The sequence below is a fragment of the Triturus cristatus genome, chromosome 10, assembly GCF_964204655.1.
Source record: "Triturus cristatus chromosome 10, aTriCri1.1, whole genome shotgun sequence".
NCBI lineage: Eukaryota > Metazoa > Chordata > Amphibia > Caudata > Salamandridae > Triturus > Triturus cristatus.
In genome coordinates this window covers 392,095,078-392,114,918 of record NC_140593.1, presented here as the reverse complement: position 1 = coordinate 392,114,918, position 19,841 = coordinate 392,095,078, and the positions used below count along the sequence as shown (strand labels likewise).

The following is a 19,841-nucleotide window of genomic DNA, read 5'->3' as shown; positions in this document are numbered from 1 at the left end:
GAATTGTTGTGGATTGGACTGGACTAGAGTGGGGTGGAGTGGATTGGAGTGTGGTGGAGTGGATTGGAGGGGAGGAAACTGGATTGGAAGGGAAGGGATGGGACTGAATTGGATTGGAGGGGAGAGGATTGGATTGGGTGGAGGGGGTTGGGCAGATTGGAGAGGTTGGATTGGAGTTGGGTGGAGTGGATTGGAGTGGGGTCAATTAAATTGGAGTGGGTTTGGGTGGATTGGATTGTGGTTGAGTGGATTGAACTGGGGTGGTGTGGACTGGATTGGAGTGGCAGGATTGAGGTGGGATAGATTGGATTGGGTGGGGTGTTGTGGATTGGATTGGAGTGTAGTAGGTGGATTGGTCTGGGACTTTGGAGTGAGGTGGTGTGGAGTTGGGTGGATTGGATTGGAATGGAGTGCAGTGGATTGGACTGGAGTGGGGTGGATTGGACTGGAGTGGTGTCGATTGGATTGGAGTGGGGCATATTGGGTTGGATTTGAGTGGGATGGAAAGGATGGAGTGGGTTGGATTGAGTGGGGTGAATTGGAGTGCAGTGGATTAAATTGGGGTGGATGGGACTGGAGTGGGGTGCATTGGATTGGGGTGGGGTGGATTGGGTGGGTTTAATTGCAGTGGGGTGGATCGGAGTGGGGTGAAATTGATTGGAGTGGGATAGGTGGATTGGATTGGGGTGGGGTGGGGTGGATTGGGATGGATTGGAGTGGAGTAGATTGGATGGATTGAACTGGGTGGAGTGGGGTTAATTGTACTAGAATGGGGTGGATTGGATTGGGGTGGGGTGGATTGGATTGAGGTGGGGTGGATTGGACAGCAATGGGTTGAAGTGAATTGGATTGTAGTGGTGTGGATAGGATTGGGGTGGGTGGGTTGAGGTGGGCTGGATTGGAGTGGGGTGGATTGGTTTGAATTTGAGTGGGGTGGAGTGGCTTGGTTTGATTGGAGTGGGGTGGGTTGTATCAGTGGTGTAACACAGGCCCCCATATCCCCGGTGGTGCAGGGGGGGCCCAAGCTCCAGGGGGTCCCCTCAGCATATTACTCTGGCCCGAGAGCCCCTGATTGAGTCTTGGAGGGTGCCCCTCCACGTACCTTGCAGGGGGGGCCCCCTCAAGTTTCTTTACGCCAGTGGGTTGAAGTGAGCTGGAGTGGAGTAGATTAGATTGGAGTGAGGTTGATTGAACAGTGGTGCGGTGGATTGGATTGGGATGAGGTGGATTGCCATGGGGTGGATTGGATTGGGAAGAGGTGGATTGCCGTGGGGTGGATTGGATTGGATTGAAATGGGTGGATTGGATTAGATTGAATTGAGGTTGGATGGACTGGAATGGAGTGGGGTGGTTTGGAGTGGGGTGAATTGGAGTGGGAAGGATTGGACTGGAGTGGATTGGAGTGGGGTGGATTTCATTGAAGTGGGGTGGATTGCAGTGGGGTGGGGTGGACTGGATTGGGGTGGGGTGGGGTGGACTGGGGTGGGGTGGGGTGGACTGGAGTGGTGTGGATTGGATTGGATTGGAGTGGGGTGATTGAATTGAGTGGGATGGAAAGGAAGGAGTGGGTTGTGTTGAGTGGGTTGTATTGAGTGGGGTGGTTTGGAGTGCAGTGGGTTAGAGTGGGGTGGATGGGACTGGAGTAGGGTGCATTGAATTGGGGTAGGGTGAATTGGGTGGATTAAATTGCAGTTGGGTGGATCAGAGTGGGATGAATTTGATTGGAGTGGGATGGCATGAGGTGGATTGGATTGGGGTGGATTGGAGTGCCATGGATTGGAGGGATTGGACTGGGTGGAGTGAAGTGGATTGTACTAGAGTGGGGTGGATTGGAATTTCAGTGGGGTAGAGTGGATTGGATTGGGGTGGGGGGGTTTGGATTGGACTGAAGTGGGGTGGATTGGACTGAATGGGGTTGAAGTGAGTTGGAGTGGATTGGAGTGGTTATGATTGGGGTGGGTTGAAGTGGGGTGGATTGGGGTGGGTGGATTGAGGTGGGCTGGATTGGAGTGGGGTGGATTGGTTTGAATTCAAGTGAGATGGGCTGGGGTGGATGGCTTGGATTAATTGGAGTGGGGTGGGTTGTAGTGAGCTGGAGTGGCATGGATTTGATTGGAGTGGGGTTGATTCAATTGGGGTGGATTGGAGTGAGGTGGATTGGCATGGGGTGGATTGGATTGGCATGAGGTGGATTGGATTGGATTGGAGTGGATGGATTGGATTTAATTGAGGTTGGGTGGATGGAATGGAGTGGGGTGGTTTGGAGTGGGGTGAATTGGAGTGGGGTAGATTGGAATGAGTGGATTAGATTGGGTGGATTGAATTGAAGTAGGGTGGATTGCAGTGGGGTGGGGTGGACTGGAGTGGGTTGGGGTGGACTGGAGTGGGGTGGATTGGAGTGGAGTGGGGTAGATTGGATTGGACTGGGATGGATTTGATTGTGGTGAATTGGACTGGCATGCTGGGGTGGATTGGACTAAAGTGGGGTGGATTGCATTGAAGTGGGGTGGATTAGATTGTGGTAGGGTGGGTGGTACTGGATTGGACTGGAGTGAGGTGAATTGGAGTGGGTTGAAGTGAATTGGAGTGGATTGTATTGGAATGGCATGGATTGGAGTGGGGTGGATTGAAGTGGGGTGGATTGGATTGGGTGGGGTCAATTGGGGTGGGGTGGGATGGACTGGTTTAGGGTGGGATGGGCCGGATTGAGGTGGGCTGGATAGGAGTGGGGTAGATTGGATTGAATTTGAGTGGGGGTGGGCTGGGGTGGAGTGGGTTGGATTGGAGTAGAGTGAGTTGTAGCTGGAGTGAGCTGGAGTTAGGTGGATTGGGTGGATTTGATTGGATTGGGGTCGATTGAACTGGGGTGGGGTGGATTGGATTGGGGTGAGTTGGATTGGAGTGGGGTGGATTGGAGTGGGTGGGTGGATTGCATTGAATTGGGTTTGATGGATTGGATTGGATTGGAGTGGGGTGGTTTGGAGTGGGGTGATTTGGAGTGGGAAGGATTGGACTGGAGTGGATTGGATGGGGTGGGGTGGTATAAGAGGGGTGGATAGCAGTGGCAGAGGTGGACTGTATTGGGGTGGTCTGAATTGGAGTGTGGTGGGTGGATTGGATTGACTGGAGTGGGGTGGATTGGAATGGGGTGGCTTTCATTGGGGTGAATTAGATAGGAGTGTATTCGATTGGATTGAATTGCTGTGGGGTGGATTGGCTCAGAGTGGATTGGATTAGGGTGAATTGGATTGAGGTGGATTCATGTGGGGTGAAGTGGGATGCATTGTATTGGGGTGGATGGAAGTGGAATGGATCGGATTGGGGTGGATTGGAGTGGGGTGCAGATTAGATTGGGGTGGATTGGTATGAGGTAGATTGGGCTTGGGTTGGATTGGGAGGAATAGTGCAGGCGGACTGGGGTGAGTGGTTTGGATTGAATTGGAGTGGGGTGGCATGGGTGGCATGGGATGGATTGGAATGGGGTGGATTGGTCTGGGGTGGTTTGCGTTGGTTTGGGTAGGTTGAATTGATCTTAGGTGGATTGTCTAGGGTGGATTGGATTGAGTGGGGTGGACTGGTATGGGGTGGGGTGGGGCAGACTGGATTGGTGCGGGTAGATTGGATTGGTGAAGGGTGGGGTGGGTTTGATTGAGGTAAGTGGTTTTGATTGAATTGCAGTGGGGTGGAGTGTGGGGTGGATTGGATTAGTCTGTGGTGGCTTGAGGTGGGGTGGATTGGATTGAGTGGGGTGGATTGGTCTGGGGTGAGTTGGAGTGGGACAGATTGGGGTGTACTGTGGGGTACTGCACGATACATTAAAGTATCATTTCAGAAATTACACTTACATAAGAAACAATGAGAATCATCTTTTGAGAATAGCGTCCACAAGCAAAAACAAAACATGAGTGCAAAGTGAGAAAAGAAGACTTGGCAAAATAAAAGAAAGTTGATTATAGAAAATGACACTTTGCAATTTTGCTTGTCCTCTTGGGCATGTTTTTTGACAGTCACGTGCCTTCTGTTTGCAGGGCACTGGAAGTTAAAAAGAACAAAATAGTACCTCAATCACATCGGGAGCAGCAGAGAGGCACAACTTAAGTTGAATCAATCAGTGCTTGGTCCCTACTCCACAGCATGGAACTGAAATGATGCTTGGCCTGCAGTGATCAATTACAACACTGTAAAGGAGTGCCATACAAGCCAACAAATTGTAAGCAACAGGCAGGCTCCAAGCCCTCTTTGTTAACAATATGTCTGGCAAACCATACGCATGTGCTAGCACATGCTATTGCAGGCTCAACCCTAAAAATGTTATTGTTTTGTCTCTGGAAGTAAGACCTGGGTTTCCATATGTTCTGGCAGTTAGGACTGATCCACCCATCATAGCATTATACACCCATCATACTTCTAAGGAATTTGGAAGAACCAGCAGCTTGTAACAGAACATGAGTTACTGAGTAAGGTATTATTGAAGCTATCGTCGTAAGTGGCTACGCAGCGCAAAAACATGACTTTCTGACATGCATTTCATTCACCTACCATGAACAGCAAACCATGTGTTTATCTCAAGGCCAAGGGTATGTTGGTGCTCCAGGGTTATCATTGGTTAAAACCTATACATTGTGACCGCAAATTCAGTAATCGGCAAAATGTGCCTACCTTGAATCTCCTGAAAGACAGAAATCTAACAATTACTATGATGAACTCTGAAGGACAAATATGAGGTAAGTAGTTAATGCAATGATTACTTCTTACATTTTAGAAAAATAATTTTAACACCTACATAAGACTTTAACTAAATTTAAAAGTTATTCTTAAAGCATTTTGGAGTATAATTAAATGCTCGTAGTAGCAGGGTTCACCACACCAGTAAAACAATGAAAAAAAATCTTGTGTTTTTAAGAGAGGACATATAAGATGCATAGAAACTACATTGTTTTATATATATTCTACCCTATGATGCCTAAGGACGCCATAGACATTTTTCATGAACGTATAGTTGATGACATCAAAAAATTATACCACAGAACCAACCACAACAAAGTCAGACTTAAACATCAGGACATACAATATGAGAATCTTATTCGCAAATTGAGAGACAGAAAAGACATTGTCATTAATATGTCGGACAAGGGTGGCAATGTGGTCATCTAGCCAAGGGAACAATATACAAAGGAGGCTCAGACACAACTGTCCAATACAGAATGTTACTCCAAAACCACGTTAAGTGAATATCACAAAGCCAAGGATATTATCAAGAAAGAGCTTATGAACTGGAAACGACAGGGGCTTATTTCCAGTCAGGAACTGAATTTCAGGCTCAATGATTATCCCATCATCCCAACCCTGTATCTAATCCCGAAGATACACAAAGAAACTAATCCCCCACCGGGCAGACCTATAATTTCGGCGATTGGTGGAATGAGTGAACACATCACCGAATATGTTGATTATTTCTTACAACCCTTTGTACAAGGACTGCCATCTTACATTAGGGATACAGGGGATTTCTTAAACAAAATCCAAAATGTCAAATGAGAGGATGATTTCTTATTAGTGGTAATGGACATCGAGTCTCTATATACCAGCATTGACCATCATGCTGGTCTTACAGCTGTCAAACATTATTTGGACAGTAGACCCTTAGGCCTGTATAACCAAAATATTATGCTCTTAGAGATGGTTAAATGGTGTCTTTTTAATAATTTTTTCATGTTTGAAAATGCAGTATATCGTCAGATGCGAGGCGTAGCCATGGGGGCCTGCTTCTCTCCCAGCTACGCGTGTTTGCACGTGGGCTGGTGGGAGGAGCAGACCCTCCAAGGCACCCTGGCCAGGGTGGTTGACAAACAAGTTTCGCATTGGCATAGATACATAGACGATGTATTTTTTATTTGGAAGGGTGACCGTGAGAATGCTTTATTATTCATCGAGGAACTTAATAATAACACCTGTAATCTTAAGTTCACTGCATCCATTAGCTCCTCTGAGGTTCCCTTTCTCGATACTAAGATTTACATTCATGAGGGTCGTCTTGAATCAACACTCTTTAGAAAGCCTACAGCAGGAAACGCCACTCTTCATGCGACCAGTTCTCACCCCAGTCATCTGATTCGGAGTATCCCCTACGGGGAATTACTCCGGTTGAAACGTATCTGCAGCACAGATGAGGAATATATCAAATGCTCTGAACAGGCATTGTCCCGATTCAGAGAAAGGGGATACAAAAACAATATCCTTCGACAAGCTCAGGTAAAGGTGGCTCTCAAATCTAGAGAGGACCTTCTATCCCCTCATATTGACACTACAACACCATTGACGAGCAGTTCTGAAAACATAAATGCACCCCGTCTCATTATCACATTTAACAAACAACATAACCAGCTCAGGAGGATAGTTAATCACAATTGGCCAATACTAAAAACAGATGCAGTACTGGCACCCAGATTACCATCCATACCTACCATCACCTTCAGACGGGCAGTTTCGATGAGAAACCAGCTGGTGTTTAAATACACAGAAACCTCCACCAAAACAAATTGGTTACAGCCCACCAAAGGCTTCTTTAAATGCGCTTCATGCAGGGCATGTAAATTTGGAATGAATACTTCACAGTATAACACTCCTTTTAGTCCCACTCCAGTACGAATTAGGGGGCATTACACCTGCCGTACTGAGTTTGCAGTATATGTTTTAACGTGCACCTGCGGTCTCAAATATGTGGGCAGCACTAAACTGCAGGTGCATGCGCGCATTTTACAGCACCTTAGGGCCATCGTAAACAATGATTCCACTTATCCTGTGGCCCGTCACTTTAGAGCTGTTCATGACAATGACCTAACCTGCCTCTCATATTTTGTAATAGATGCAATCCCTAAACTAAAACATGGGGGGAACAGAGAGCGTATGCTTAGACAATTGGAGACTCGGTTAATTATTGAGCTTGATAGCAAGACACCACTCGGGCTCAACACAACGGAAGACTTGCACAATTTTTTATAAAGTTTCATGACAAACTAAATAATATCAAATATTTTGGATCTTTTTAGATCTATCCATGATGCTTTGTCTGTGCATTAACTGTGCTCCCTGTTTTCACATATGCTTTCAATTTGACAATATGCCCATTGAGTTTTAAGCCTTGTGGGTTTTATAGGGAGATGTCTGCAACCTCACTTTCTTGGTCATTATTCAGAATAGATAATCAATATACTTTTTAGAACACCCACGTATCTATACAATTAGAAAAGACTATTCTATGTGACATTAGGATCCTATCGCTATGCATCATTTTAATGTTTGTGCTTTATGAGCGTTTTACATTTGCACATCTATTGCGCATTTGCACATATGCTTGAATTGCACTTTTGCACTATTTGCACATTATTAAATTGCACTTATATGCACTTTTTGCACTTTAAATCAAATGCACTTACATATTAAAGTATACAAAAATATTTAATAAAAAATATTCATAACAATTAAAATCTTATTTAAAAAACTTCATGCATACCGAGAGTAAGTCACATAGTATTTATTGATTGGACTGATTTAGAATTGCATCAAATACATGAGGTACCTGCAGTTTGGATTTTATCCAGGTGATATTTTTTGTGGAAAACGTAATATGCTGCTAGCAATATTTGCACATTCAGTTATAGCCATTCTGTATTGGAGGATATGTTTGGGATTGCCTATTTACTCCATATGATCCATCTTTAGTACTATTTTGGTCTCATGTGTTCAGAGTTTACAATAATGCACAGTATTTAGACTTTTTATTAAGTGCACAACTCGGGTAGGTTAGATCAGAAATAATGTATTGAATATATGTATATACACGAACACAATCATGTATTTACATTTTGCAAATATTACGATGTTGCTCTTTGCAGGTAACTGATTTTTCAAATGAAAGTATTTTTTCTATTTCTGTCCATCACGTGATATGGGTGTCAGCATTTTTAAAGACCGTCATACGCAAAGTTTGTCTCATGTGATCAAGGCCGTTCGTCGGCCGAAACGCGTCATGACAGAAGGGAGACTTCAATACTTTTGAAAATAAATATAAGTGTTTACCGACGAAGAAGAGTTCGTGCATTCTTTTTCTCGGAGAAATCGACGAATGCTCTGTGTCCATATATATATATATATATATATATATATAATTTTTTCACAGCAACATTTGTGAAGCTACATATATTTTCCACTACCACTGATGGAGTGGAGATTTCGTATTTGCAAGGGTGCATCATCATCATCATGTATTGAGCACACCTGCACATAATCCTGTTTGTGTAAAGGTGAAGTGTTAGAATTGTGAAAAGTATTCACATAAATACGTGACATATTTTAGGCTATTGACAAGTGCCATGGGGAATTAACATAGGATATGGATGTAACTAGCTAAATGCTAACATGAAGAACTCGTGTTGTGAAATTTGACACTACTCATATACTAAATGCGTTTATTAATGGTGATATTTTCATAAGTAGGTAAATGTATTAGTTGAAATGTAATAACGATTATGTGAATACGTAATGCTTAAATGATGCACTCTCATGTTACCTAAAGTTGTAGGCCTGAAATGCAAGCCCCTGACAACTCTGCTTTAGAATTAATGTTCTAAATTTCATATGCGCTGTGGAACCTGTTCTTTCTTACATTTTGTATTGCAGGTGAAGAAGCGTTCTTTTAGGCAGAATAATGTCCTGAAATAGCAGCGAGGCAAGGAGAGAAGAAGTTACAATCGTGTGACTTGGGTCGAAAAGAGAAAGACATTGGTTTCTCATGGGAGAAGGCATGGGAGCCATGGATGAAATGTTGCAAAGGATGTACATGGAAAACATAGTGGAAAAGTACACTCAGGACTGTACCCAGAGTGGATGGAGTCTGCGAGGTGCACTGTGGGAATTCTACCTGTGGATAACTGTTGGAACTAGGGAAAGGCCCATATCTTTCTTGCCTTTGGAGAGAGTGCATCTCAGAGCAAGCCCTTTCATTTGTGATGATGACAGTGAAGAGACTTCTTATGAAGACTCCACGACTGACACCTGTTTTTCTCTTGGCTTAAATTGCTTGCCAAGTAACGCAGGGATGTCATCTTAGCGATAGTGTAGGGATAGATGTGATGCTTTTCATTCATCAACCCTCGATGCAAGGAAATTTGGACTCTTCCTTCCTGATCATCTGCATCCTCCTTCTTGAATTCATTGTTTTACTCATGCTGCATCATTTTAATTGGATGCATAGATTTGGCTTTATGTTGATTCCTTTTTATTTCTATACTCCCATGTTGAGATGTGTTTATGTTCAACAATTTTTGGCTTTGTAATGAAATTCAACTAACCTTCCTTAACTGGCCGTTAGCTATTAAGTATTAGAAAGTGGTGTGTAAGTTGATTTTACTTAATGATTTCTCCCCTTCACACTTCCATGCTGCTAAAACTTTTCATCGGTGAGTATCTCTAGAAAAGTTCTACAATGAAGAGAAGCAGCCCATTTCATCATCTACCATATGTAAAAAGATTTGCTAGAGTCTATAAAGGAACTCCTCAGTGACTTGCAATATCCTTTTAAATGTTGATAGACAGTGCTATATCTTATAGACATCCCAGGTCAAAAGAAGGACAGACCTGAAAAATGATGCTATCATTAATATAAATACATTGGTACAATGTGCTTGCCATTTGTCTTTGCCAGAGGTTGGTCTGTTAAGCGTTGGCTTTGTACGTTTTATGCTATGATCTCTTATTGTAGAGATGCAAAGTCTCTTTACTGATTGTCATAGTTCTGGTACAGCTCCATCTAATAGTAGCTACCCCTAAAGAGTCATTGCAGAAGGGTAAACCTCCAGTGCTAATAGGAACACAGAAAGTCACCTGAAAGGGTCTGCTTCCTACATAATGTATTTCAGAAGTTGTGAGGCGCAAAAACACAATGCCAAATTTCTCTTAGAAAATGAAAGATAGTAGTGCATCTTAATATCGACTCCAAAGTATCATGCTACCAAAATGTAATGGCAAAAATATCAAAGACCAAAATACCTATAGTTTCGTCTTCGATACTGTGGTCATCATATTTTGGTAGCAAAATGTTTCTGTAGCCGATATTTTGACAAACAACCTCAAAGATAGGTACAGAAATGTAGTTGTTTGTTGGAGGAGAGGAGGGTGGTTAAACAGTTTTTGAGCTGGATGATAGCAATGCTTTAAAACATAGGTGCTACTCAGCCTTCATGTACCAATCACTGAATGCCTGCTATTTCTCTAACTGATAATAGTACACAATGGAAAGCTCCTTTGAGCATGAGTCTCTATTTTGGCATGTTATTTTCAAAAGTTTCATAAAGATTTGTTGGAAGGTGTATGAAAGGTCATTTCAAGTCAGGTGCTTGAGACTCCCTGGCTCCATAGCCTTCCGTGTAGCAAATCAACCTAGATCAAGAATAGAGACAATGTGCATACGGGCCAGATATACAGCATGAGGATCATTCATTAAGGGTTCTTGTACTTATCCAGTATTTACTGCAGAAGTGCACTCATCAGTTGAAGTAGGATGAGTTAAAACCAAAGAAAGTGTGCCTCTTTCCAGAATAATAATTGTCTCTAAGGTCTTTCGGCTTTTCAGGATACATTTGGTGTTGAATTTTGTGTGCTTCAGATTTGGAATAAGAATCTTGGAGTTCCTGTAGCGTTGTTGCTGTATGTGGTCGAGCTTGAGCATTTGAGTAAGGAGCTGTCCTTGCACGCGGTGTTGCAGAAGCCAAATCCCATGGGTTTGCCAGAGATTTTGGAAGTTGAATCCTGTGACCACCGGAATCCCCATTCATCATGGGCCTACTTAGTGAGAAAGGGTTTGGCCCCACAGTGTAGTAATCCAGCTTGCTGGGTGGTAGATCTTCATAAGACACTGGCTTTGGCAAAGGCTCAGGTGAAACTGGTCTTTCTGTGATCTGCCTCTGGTACAAAGCTTCATTAGCACATGTGTCTGTAATTTTCTGGAATTGCAGTGCTTTATGGTTTTTGTTGATCTCATGACTCTTGTTACTGAATAGATTATTATCCTGGTGATGTTGTTGAGGGTTGAATTGAGCATTCTGGTGCTCTGAGCACATGCCATCATGGGGCATATAATGAAGAGCTTCACTTCTCATTTTCTTGCATTTCTCGCATGGATCAATATGGTTGAGATTCCAGGAAGTTGATGCATTGCTATTGAGCTGAGCCTGTTCCTCGAGATACCGTGGTAAATGAATGTCAGTAGCTGAGACAAATTCTTTGTCTTGTGTATTTTCATATGTGGTATTCAAATCTGGGAGTTCCAGAGGCCGTCGGTCCTGAAGCAAACGGGCATAGCGTCCTTCCAGAGGTCTTGCAGGTAAGAAGGTTGATAGATATTGTTCTTTCTATTCAATCAGGAAAAAAGAAAATAGGCACTTAATTAAATATCTCTTCATGCCACATTATTATATGAGAATAGTCTGTATAAACTATAACTACAACATTGAAATGATTTCAATCTCTGTTACTCTGTCTGTGTGCTATCAGTTCAGTGTAAAGAAGCTCCTGGTTCAGCAAAGGTTTTTCTTACGTTTTTTTTTTTTGAAGTGATCCAGGCATATTCACAGATGACCTCCTTAAGTTCAGGATGACCTTTCAATATTAAGGAGCTAATATAGGAGTTAATATGTGTGTGTGTGTGTGTGTATATATATATATATATATATCACGCTCACTTCCCGTCTTTCCTCCCCTTCACTCACGATCGGGTGCTCAATGGTGCGGTGACGGATACCGCACGGATTAACAAATCCACAGTTCGTGGCACCAATGAATATACCAGGCACTCACAGAAACGGTTTCCCCAAGATTTTATTTGGGTTTCTCTTACACGACCAGACGCGTTTCGGCTGCCGCCTTTGTCAATAGTGGCCGGCGCCGGCATGAAACACACTTAAATATGTATGCACTGCTAAACATAAACAAAGGACACCAACCTACTCCAGTTTATGGTGTCGGCCATTACTAAACATGTTATTTGTTACATCATAACATGGAATTATATATATGAATGTATATACATATGCATTTGACATTCATTTTGTGTTCTGCCCTGGATGGGCTTAATATGCACATTATTTCTAGTTCCCAATGAACCAAATTCTCCACTCTTGCCCTGAATGGGCCTAGGTTCATAATGCTAGTAACTCTGCATGTTATGGGTAATAATCAACAACCCTCCGTATCTATACAGGTTTATGTATTCCAAATCATAATGTAGTACCAGTGCCAATAGTTCACATAAAAACATATTTTCAGAAAAGAACATTTTCAAAAGCAAACATTCACAAAATTAACCCTACAAATGTACCGCCATCTCCTCACCACTGTTAAGACCTCCTGGTTTCTTAGTCTGGTTGTCAATAATATGTCTTGATTCTAATCTGCATAGTTGTTGCTGTCTGTTGCCCCCTCTTACACTTATGGGTACTTGATCAATACAGAAGAAACTCAACAGATCCCTGTTGCTCTGGTGACATACCTCAAGGTGTCTTGCCACTGGATAGGTGGCATCCTTGTTCTGTATTGCCCTGAGGTGTTCTAAAATCCTTATCTTGGTAGGGTGGATCGTACTCCCAATGTACCGTAAGCCACATGGGCACACCAGACATTACACCGTGTGGCTGGTGTTACAATTCATCAAGCTTTTAATTCTCTTGGGTTCCTTCATTCCTGGTGTTACATATTCCAACACCTTTTTGCTGTTTTTACATACCTTACACCTAAGGCATGGGTAAAACCCCACCACTCTCCCAAAGGATTGAACTCTATTTTCATTGCCACAATGACTCTGAACTAGACTACTGCTTAAGGATCTTGCTTTCCTGAATGTCATTAGGGGTGCCTTTGACAGGTCCTTCCCTATTACTGGGTCTGACCTCAGAATGTGCCAATTCTTTGCAAAGATTCTTCTAATTACAGAGGCATCATCTGAGTAGTTTGTGATCATCCTGAGGTTATTAACTTTGGCATCTTTTGCTTTTTCTTTAGTTTTTTCTTTCTGTGCATTAAAGTCACAACCCACTATCAGATCTTTTCTAAGTTTCTTATCTACTTTAGATTTCGCCTCTTCTAAGGTCTCTCTGCAATAACCTCGGGCCTTCAGTCTATTCATGCTGTCTTTTGCTGCTGTTTCAAAGTCACATGTACATGTGCAGTTCCTTTTGATCCTTAGCAATTCGCCATACGGGATACTAGTAATAGTCTTCCCTGAATGGCAAGGATGTGCTTAGTCTTCCATCTGCAGGGAAGATCTTCAAGTCTAGGAAACTAACTGATGTTCTGCTAACTTCACCTGTAAATCTGAGATTGAGATTGTTCATATTCAGGACTTCAATATACTCTCTGTCTGACTGTTCTGTACCTCTATAGACGATAAATAGATCGTCTATGTATCTGCTCCAGCTTATGACCCTGCGAGTCCAGGCCATATTCCTGTCTGCCCAGGCCACCTGCTTCTCCCACCAGCCCACGAAAAGATTTGCGTAGCTGGGGGCGAAGCAGGTGCCCATCGCAGTGCCATGTATCTATTAAAAATCTCTTCATGCCACATTATCATATGAGTATAGTCTGTATAAGCTCTAACTACAACATTGAAATGATTTCAATCTCTGTTACTCTGTCTGTGTGCTATCAGTTCAGTGTAAAGAAGCTCCTGGTTCAGCAAAGGTTTTTCTTACGTTCTTTTTTTAAAGTGATCCAGGCATATTCACAGATGACCTCCTTAAGTTCAGGATGACTTTTCAATATTAAGGAGCTAATATAGGAGTTAATATGTGTGTGTGTGTGTGTGCATATATATATATACACATACATATATACACACACATATATATATATGCACACATATATATATGTATAGATGTGTGTGTGTGTACATATATATATTCACTGAAAAAACCATAGGTTTCACACATGTTATAGTTAGCGGAAATTCTACTGATAAAAAACCAGTGAAATTCCCCCGTTATAGTTAGTGCAGGCAACTATAACTCACGCGACCGCAATCCTCTGCTGATGCTAATACTGTATTTAGACACTTATTTGCCCATGTCTTCTTCCATACATTTTTAGCTATACATATATTACAAATATTTTTTTTTCATAAAGACACATATGTCATCAGCAGAAGATTGCGGTCGCGTGAGTTATAGTTGCCTGCACTAACTATAACGGGGGAATTTCACTGGTTTTTTATCAGTAAAATTTCCGCTAACTATAACATGTGTGAAACCTATGGTTTTTTCAGTGAATTTGCAAGGTTTTTTAAATGCTAATTCCTAACTATAACGTGTGTGAAACCTATGGTTTTTTCAGTGAATTTGTACGGTTTTTTAAATGCTAAGTTACTTTACGCCATTCATGGCGTGCGCGCCCACTTAACGCAGTTCGTTCCGTGCGCGCACCGTGCGCGCACAGTAAGCACGCGGTGCTTACTGTGCTTACGGTGCTTATAAGCCATGCACAAATGGTGCCCTTCGGGCACCATTTGCACACGGGGTGGAGAGAGTGTGGATAATTTTTTCTTTTATTATTTTTGTTAAAAATATTGTGGTTTTTCGCATCACTGGTAAACACTGCACATTTGGTGGCCTATGGCCACCAAAAGCACAGGGGGTGGGGAGAGTGTGGATAGTGTTTTTTTTTTAACATTTTTTACCGTACGCGTACGGTAAGCGTAATCGGCGAAATTAGCGAAAAAATAAAAATGGCATTTTTGGCCTTGGGGGGTCTTGGGGGACTCCCTCAACATGGCTATGTGTGTGTGAGCTGTCAAAACAGCTCCTTTACATGTGTATTGGTTTTATTTAACAACCTAACTCTCAGTGCGAGAGAGAAAATGGCGGCCGCTGCTTCCTGGTTTCGGCCGATTCGAATGTTCACTAAGATCTAAGAGCCAATCAGAATCGCGCTCGCGCACGCCACCGTACACGTACGGTAAGCTTACGGTAAGCGTACCGTAAGCTGGCTCAGATATATATATTGATTTAAAGGCTATTTTCTCAGAATCTACTGAACAGATTTACACCAAACCTACAAAAGGCACTTCCTTGACCTGAGGACTACCTCTCTGCCAAATTTCAAGTAATTCTGTTCAGCCGTTCGGGCTGTAGCCCTGTCTAAAGGTCCTATGGAAAAATGCATGGGAAAAACGCATTTTGGGACCCCCCTTTTATCTCAGCCCCCGCTTGACGAATCCTCCCGAGACTTTCAGGGTAGGAGCGGAGCGTAGTGCCCCACCTATTTTGAGAAATTCGCGAGGATTCGTCGACCGGCGCAAAAGTTATTCAAAATAGAATGTTGCGGATTTCCTATGGAAAAGGGGTCCTAACTATAACTACCTACTGGCGACCGCCAGTAGGTAATATATATATAGATGTGAGTGTGTGTACACATAGTTTTCAGTATTATTTGCGGGCCCTGTATTGCTTTAGCTACACAAGTAGATAAGCTGTACACTGTTAGGCACTTGCCAACAGGGCGCTGCGATTTGGTGTATGGACATCGTGGAGATAATTGTCTGGTACAACATTGACACTTGGCACTTGTCATCAGCAAACAGGGGGTTCCTGTGCATTTTCTCTCAGACCAAGTTGCCACATTACACAATAGCCTCACTACGTAACCTAGTTATAATTTGATTCGTAGTATCCGCCTCTGCACCTGTACACACGATCTCAACAGCAGTTGGTAAATAATACCAATTACTGGATAAACATTTCATAACAGTTCGTGTCAGGTTTGCGGAGTTACGCAGTGGACATGCGCAGCACGCTGTTATTTACATTTTATATTTTAGGTTTCAAATTCTACACGATTTAGTTTACACATGAGACCACTGTTGGCAACAAGATAGAACTTTATTGAGAGATGGCAGCGAACAATTCATCCACTAGGAGGCTTTACTACCTGTATTTTGTGGTCCTATGTTGCTGTTTATCATTGAACAAACACCCCATTATGTGGTTTATGAAATCTTTTGTTACAGCGACATGGCAATATGACTTTGTAAAGAGACTATGCAACAACCATACTGTGTACCTAACAGCAATTTTGATTTATATTGCAATTTTTTTTATTTTTTTTTTTATTTAAAAAAATTTATCAGCATAGATTTTAGAAATACAAACAAAGAAAAAGAAAATAACACCAAAAAACAAGGCGGAAACCATCGAAAAAGGGGGCGTCTAACCACATCCTGGGAACTGCACAATACAAACTCCACCCGCAGGTGGACAATGAGGATGAGCAAGAGGGAGGTGGGGGCGACGGGAGAACCACAACCGTCTACAGGTAAAATGTAATAGTCCGGGAACCTCAGGATCAGGGGGACAAGGCAGCATCAGATGTGTCCACGAGGGGGGGCGTGCAGATGTTCCCTCGGTACGCGTTCCACTGACCCCAGATTCTACCCCACGCCCCCGGCTTACCCCGAGACACATACACAGTCTTCTCTCTGCACATGCACCAATCCATGCTCTCCTTCCATACCGACACGGTGGGAGGCCGTCGGGAACCCCAACGCTGTGCGATGTCCCTCTTAGCAATCATGTTCCCAAGGGCCGCCCACCGAGCCTGAGCCGCATTATAGTCATTAGGCTCCCACACGTTCAACAAACATCGGCGAGCCTCGGGCAACAAAGCGACCCCAGTGACGCATTCCATGACAGCATGCACCCGGCGCCAATACTCCGCTACCTCACAGCACTCCCAGAGAACATGGAGAAAAGTGGCGCTGAGCCCACAGCCGCGCCTACAGAGCCCGTCTTCAGAAAAACCCATCAAAACTAAACGAGGGCCCGTCACGTAGACACGGTGGAGAATTTTAAGCTGGACAAGACGGAGACGCGCGGCTATGGCCACTTCCTTAGGGGAGGACAGCGCAGACTGCCAGTCCTCATCGTCCAGTTCCACACCATCCCCGGTCCACGCCTCCCGAAGGCGCACGAGGAGATCCGCCCGCACGTTTATTAGTTTTTTATAGATAAGGGAAATAGTACTATCGGGCAAGTGACCGTCAAGTATGCGGTCCTCGAGTGGCGAAGACACAGGGACTGCAGTCCCAGCCCCGAAGGCCGAGAGCAAGGCGTGCCGAACCTGGACATACCGAAAGAACTCCCGCTCACTCAATTCGTACTCACTCTGCAACGCAGCAAAGGATTTAACCGCACCCTTCACCCAAAGGTCACCTACACTACTGATGCCAATCGCGTCCCAACGCTCGAAGCCCTTCGTCGTCCAGAGGCTTCCCAATCTTTCAGACGCAAACAGAGGGGTCGCACCCGTCAAACGCTCATTCCAGCCCATGGCCACATTCGCAGCCCTCCACATGCGCACCGCAATCTTAGTGGGACCGGTTAAGTTCCTCCCAGCCGATCGAGAGTAAAGCGCTCTGTTAAAGTTGCCGCCAGGCAACAAAAATCTATCCATTTCGAAAGCCGGATTCGGACCAGGTGCGTACGTTGCATGGTTAATAGCAGATAGCTGGGAGGCCCAATAGTACCTCCTGATGTCCGGGAGCGCAATGCCCCCGTCATACCAGGGGAGAGTCAGTTTTGCGAGAGCAATACGTGCACGACCATCCCAAACAAGCCTCCTCTGTAAGCTCTCCACCTCCCGGAAGTAGGCCGCCGGAATAATATCAAAGGAGTTCTGAAGTGCGTAAAGGAATCGGGGAAGAGACATCATTTTAAAAAGCGCCGCACGACCGAGCGGAGACAAGGGAAGCTTACACCAACGGGCCATGTCTAACCTCAATCTCCGAAGTGGAGAGAGGAGATTATGCTCGTAGCGGATCGCCGGGTCCAATGAGACGTACACCCCCAGGTACGTAAAGCCGGAGTGGGACGCCTTAATAGGAAAACGAGAAGGCAAGAGAGGAAAGTCACCGGATATAGCATAGACACAAGATTTGGACCAGTTAATAATCAAACCAGAGTTCTTGCCGAAGGAAGTAAGGATGTCAAAGAGCACATTGAGTGACTGACGTGGTGAGGTGAGGTACAAAAGAATGTCATCCGCGTACAACGAAACTCGATCCTCGAAGCCAGGGGCCCACCGGATCCCTCTTATCGACGGTTCCCAACGAAGCCAAGCAGCGAGCGGCTCCAAAGCCAGAGCGAAGAGCAGGGGAGACAACGGACACCCCTGCCTAGTGCCTCTCCCAAGAACGAAGGGCCGGGAAACCCTTCTATTAACGACAACCTGAGCCAACGGAGCAGCGTATAAGAGTTTAACCCAACTAATAAATCCCGCCCCGAGTCCAAACTTTGCCAGGGCGGCCCAAAGATACGGCCATTCTATCGTATCAAAGGCCATCGTCGCGTCCAAGGAAACCAAGATGGCCGGCTCTGAGAGATATTCCGCCCTTGCAAGTACGCCATGTAGGCGCCGCAAGTTAAGGGCCGTATTCCGGTGCGGGATAAAACCGGATTGGTCCGGATGCACCAGGTCACAGATAACAGTAAGCAGGCGATTAGCAAGAAGCTTGGCAAGGATTTTCGGCTCAGCGTTCAACAGAGAAATAGGCCTGTACGAGGTGCAACGGTCCCGAGGCTTACCATCCTTGGGAATCACGACTATAGTGGCCAAGCGCTGGTCAGCAGGGAGAGAACCAAGTTCAAGTGACTCCGAAAACATACGACGGAGAAATGGCGCAATTTTATCCGGTTGCAGTTTATAAAGTTCAATAGGGAGTCCGTTGGGGCCCATAGCCTTGCCTGAGCGAAGGGAACGAATCGCGGTAGCAATCTCGTCGACCGACAACGGGGCATCTAACTGCTCACGCTCATCCACCGACAGGCAGGGCAAAGCAATATCCTTCAACAAGTGACGGGAGTCAACCTCATCCCTATCAGACACCGGGGAGTACACAGCACGGAAGTAATCAGCGAAACACTCCACAATCTCACCAGGGTCAGTCACACTCACTCCCTCCGACGTCTGAAGCACGGGGACCATTCGATTCACTCTCTCCTTCTTATCAAGCCAAGCAATCAATTTACCCGCCTTATCCCCAGCATCATACAGTCTACCCTGCTGTTCCCTATACATTGTTCGAGCAGCCTCCGTAACAAGGGATTTATATTCGAATTGCTTCAGGCTGAGAGCGTGGAGCCCGTCCTGAGTGACAGCCGTCTCCAAGGCAGCCTCCAACCCCGATATCTCGGCCTCCAACGCAACCACCTCCCCGTTCTTAGCTTTCTTGGCCTCCACGATCAGGGATAGGGCGTGTCCTCAGAGAACCGTTTTGAAAGCCTCCCACAAGGACACAGAGGACAAGACGGACCCCTCATTCTCAAGAAAATACTGGTCAAGCGACTTAATGAGACCCTTGCGGATCTTGGGGTCACGCAGGTACCAGGGGTTAATGGGGGCGACCCGCCCGGCGGATCGCATCCCAGTATCGAAGAGGAGCCACAATGGGGAATGATCGGAAATGCCCCGGGCCAGGTGCTTAACCTCCCGGACCCGGGTGGTCTGGGCAGCTGGCATAAGAAAGTAATCTAGTCTGGAGAGACTCCCGTGAGCCCCGGAGTGAAATGTGTACTGACTCTGTGTCGGATGTATCAACCTCCAGCAGTCCACTAGGCCAAAAGTGTCCAAGAACCCGCCAAGCCACGTCTGGGCGGCAGAGAGGGCTCTGGGAGGGTAACGATCCAACTCGCCAGAAATCACGGAATTAAAATCCCCACCCACAAGCAAGAGACTATCAGGAAGTTCAAGTAACATACGACCCACATCAGAGAAAGTGGAGGTCTGGAGGCCCGGGGGAACAT

General features: G+C 44.8%; 1 protein-coding gene across 1 annotated transcript in view; it reads right to left on the bottom strand.

The window, feature by feature from the left end:
- Positions 1-7,518: 7,518 nt before the first annotated feature.
- Positions 7,519-19,841, bottom strand: part of SPMIP4 (sperm microtubule inner protein 4) — a 312,584-nt gene continuing 300,261 nt past the window's right edge. Inside the window, exon 9 of the mRNA XM_085631652.1 lies at positions 7,519-11,408. Coding sequence (XP_085487778.1) covers positions 10,545-11,408 — 864 coding nt within the window. The 3' untranslated portion in view covers positions 7,519-10,544. The remainder of the gene's footprint in view (positions 11,409-19,841) is intronic.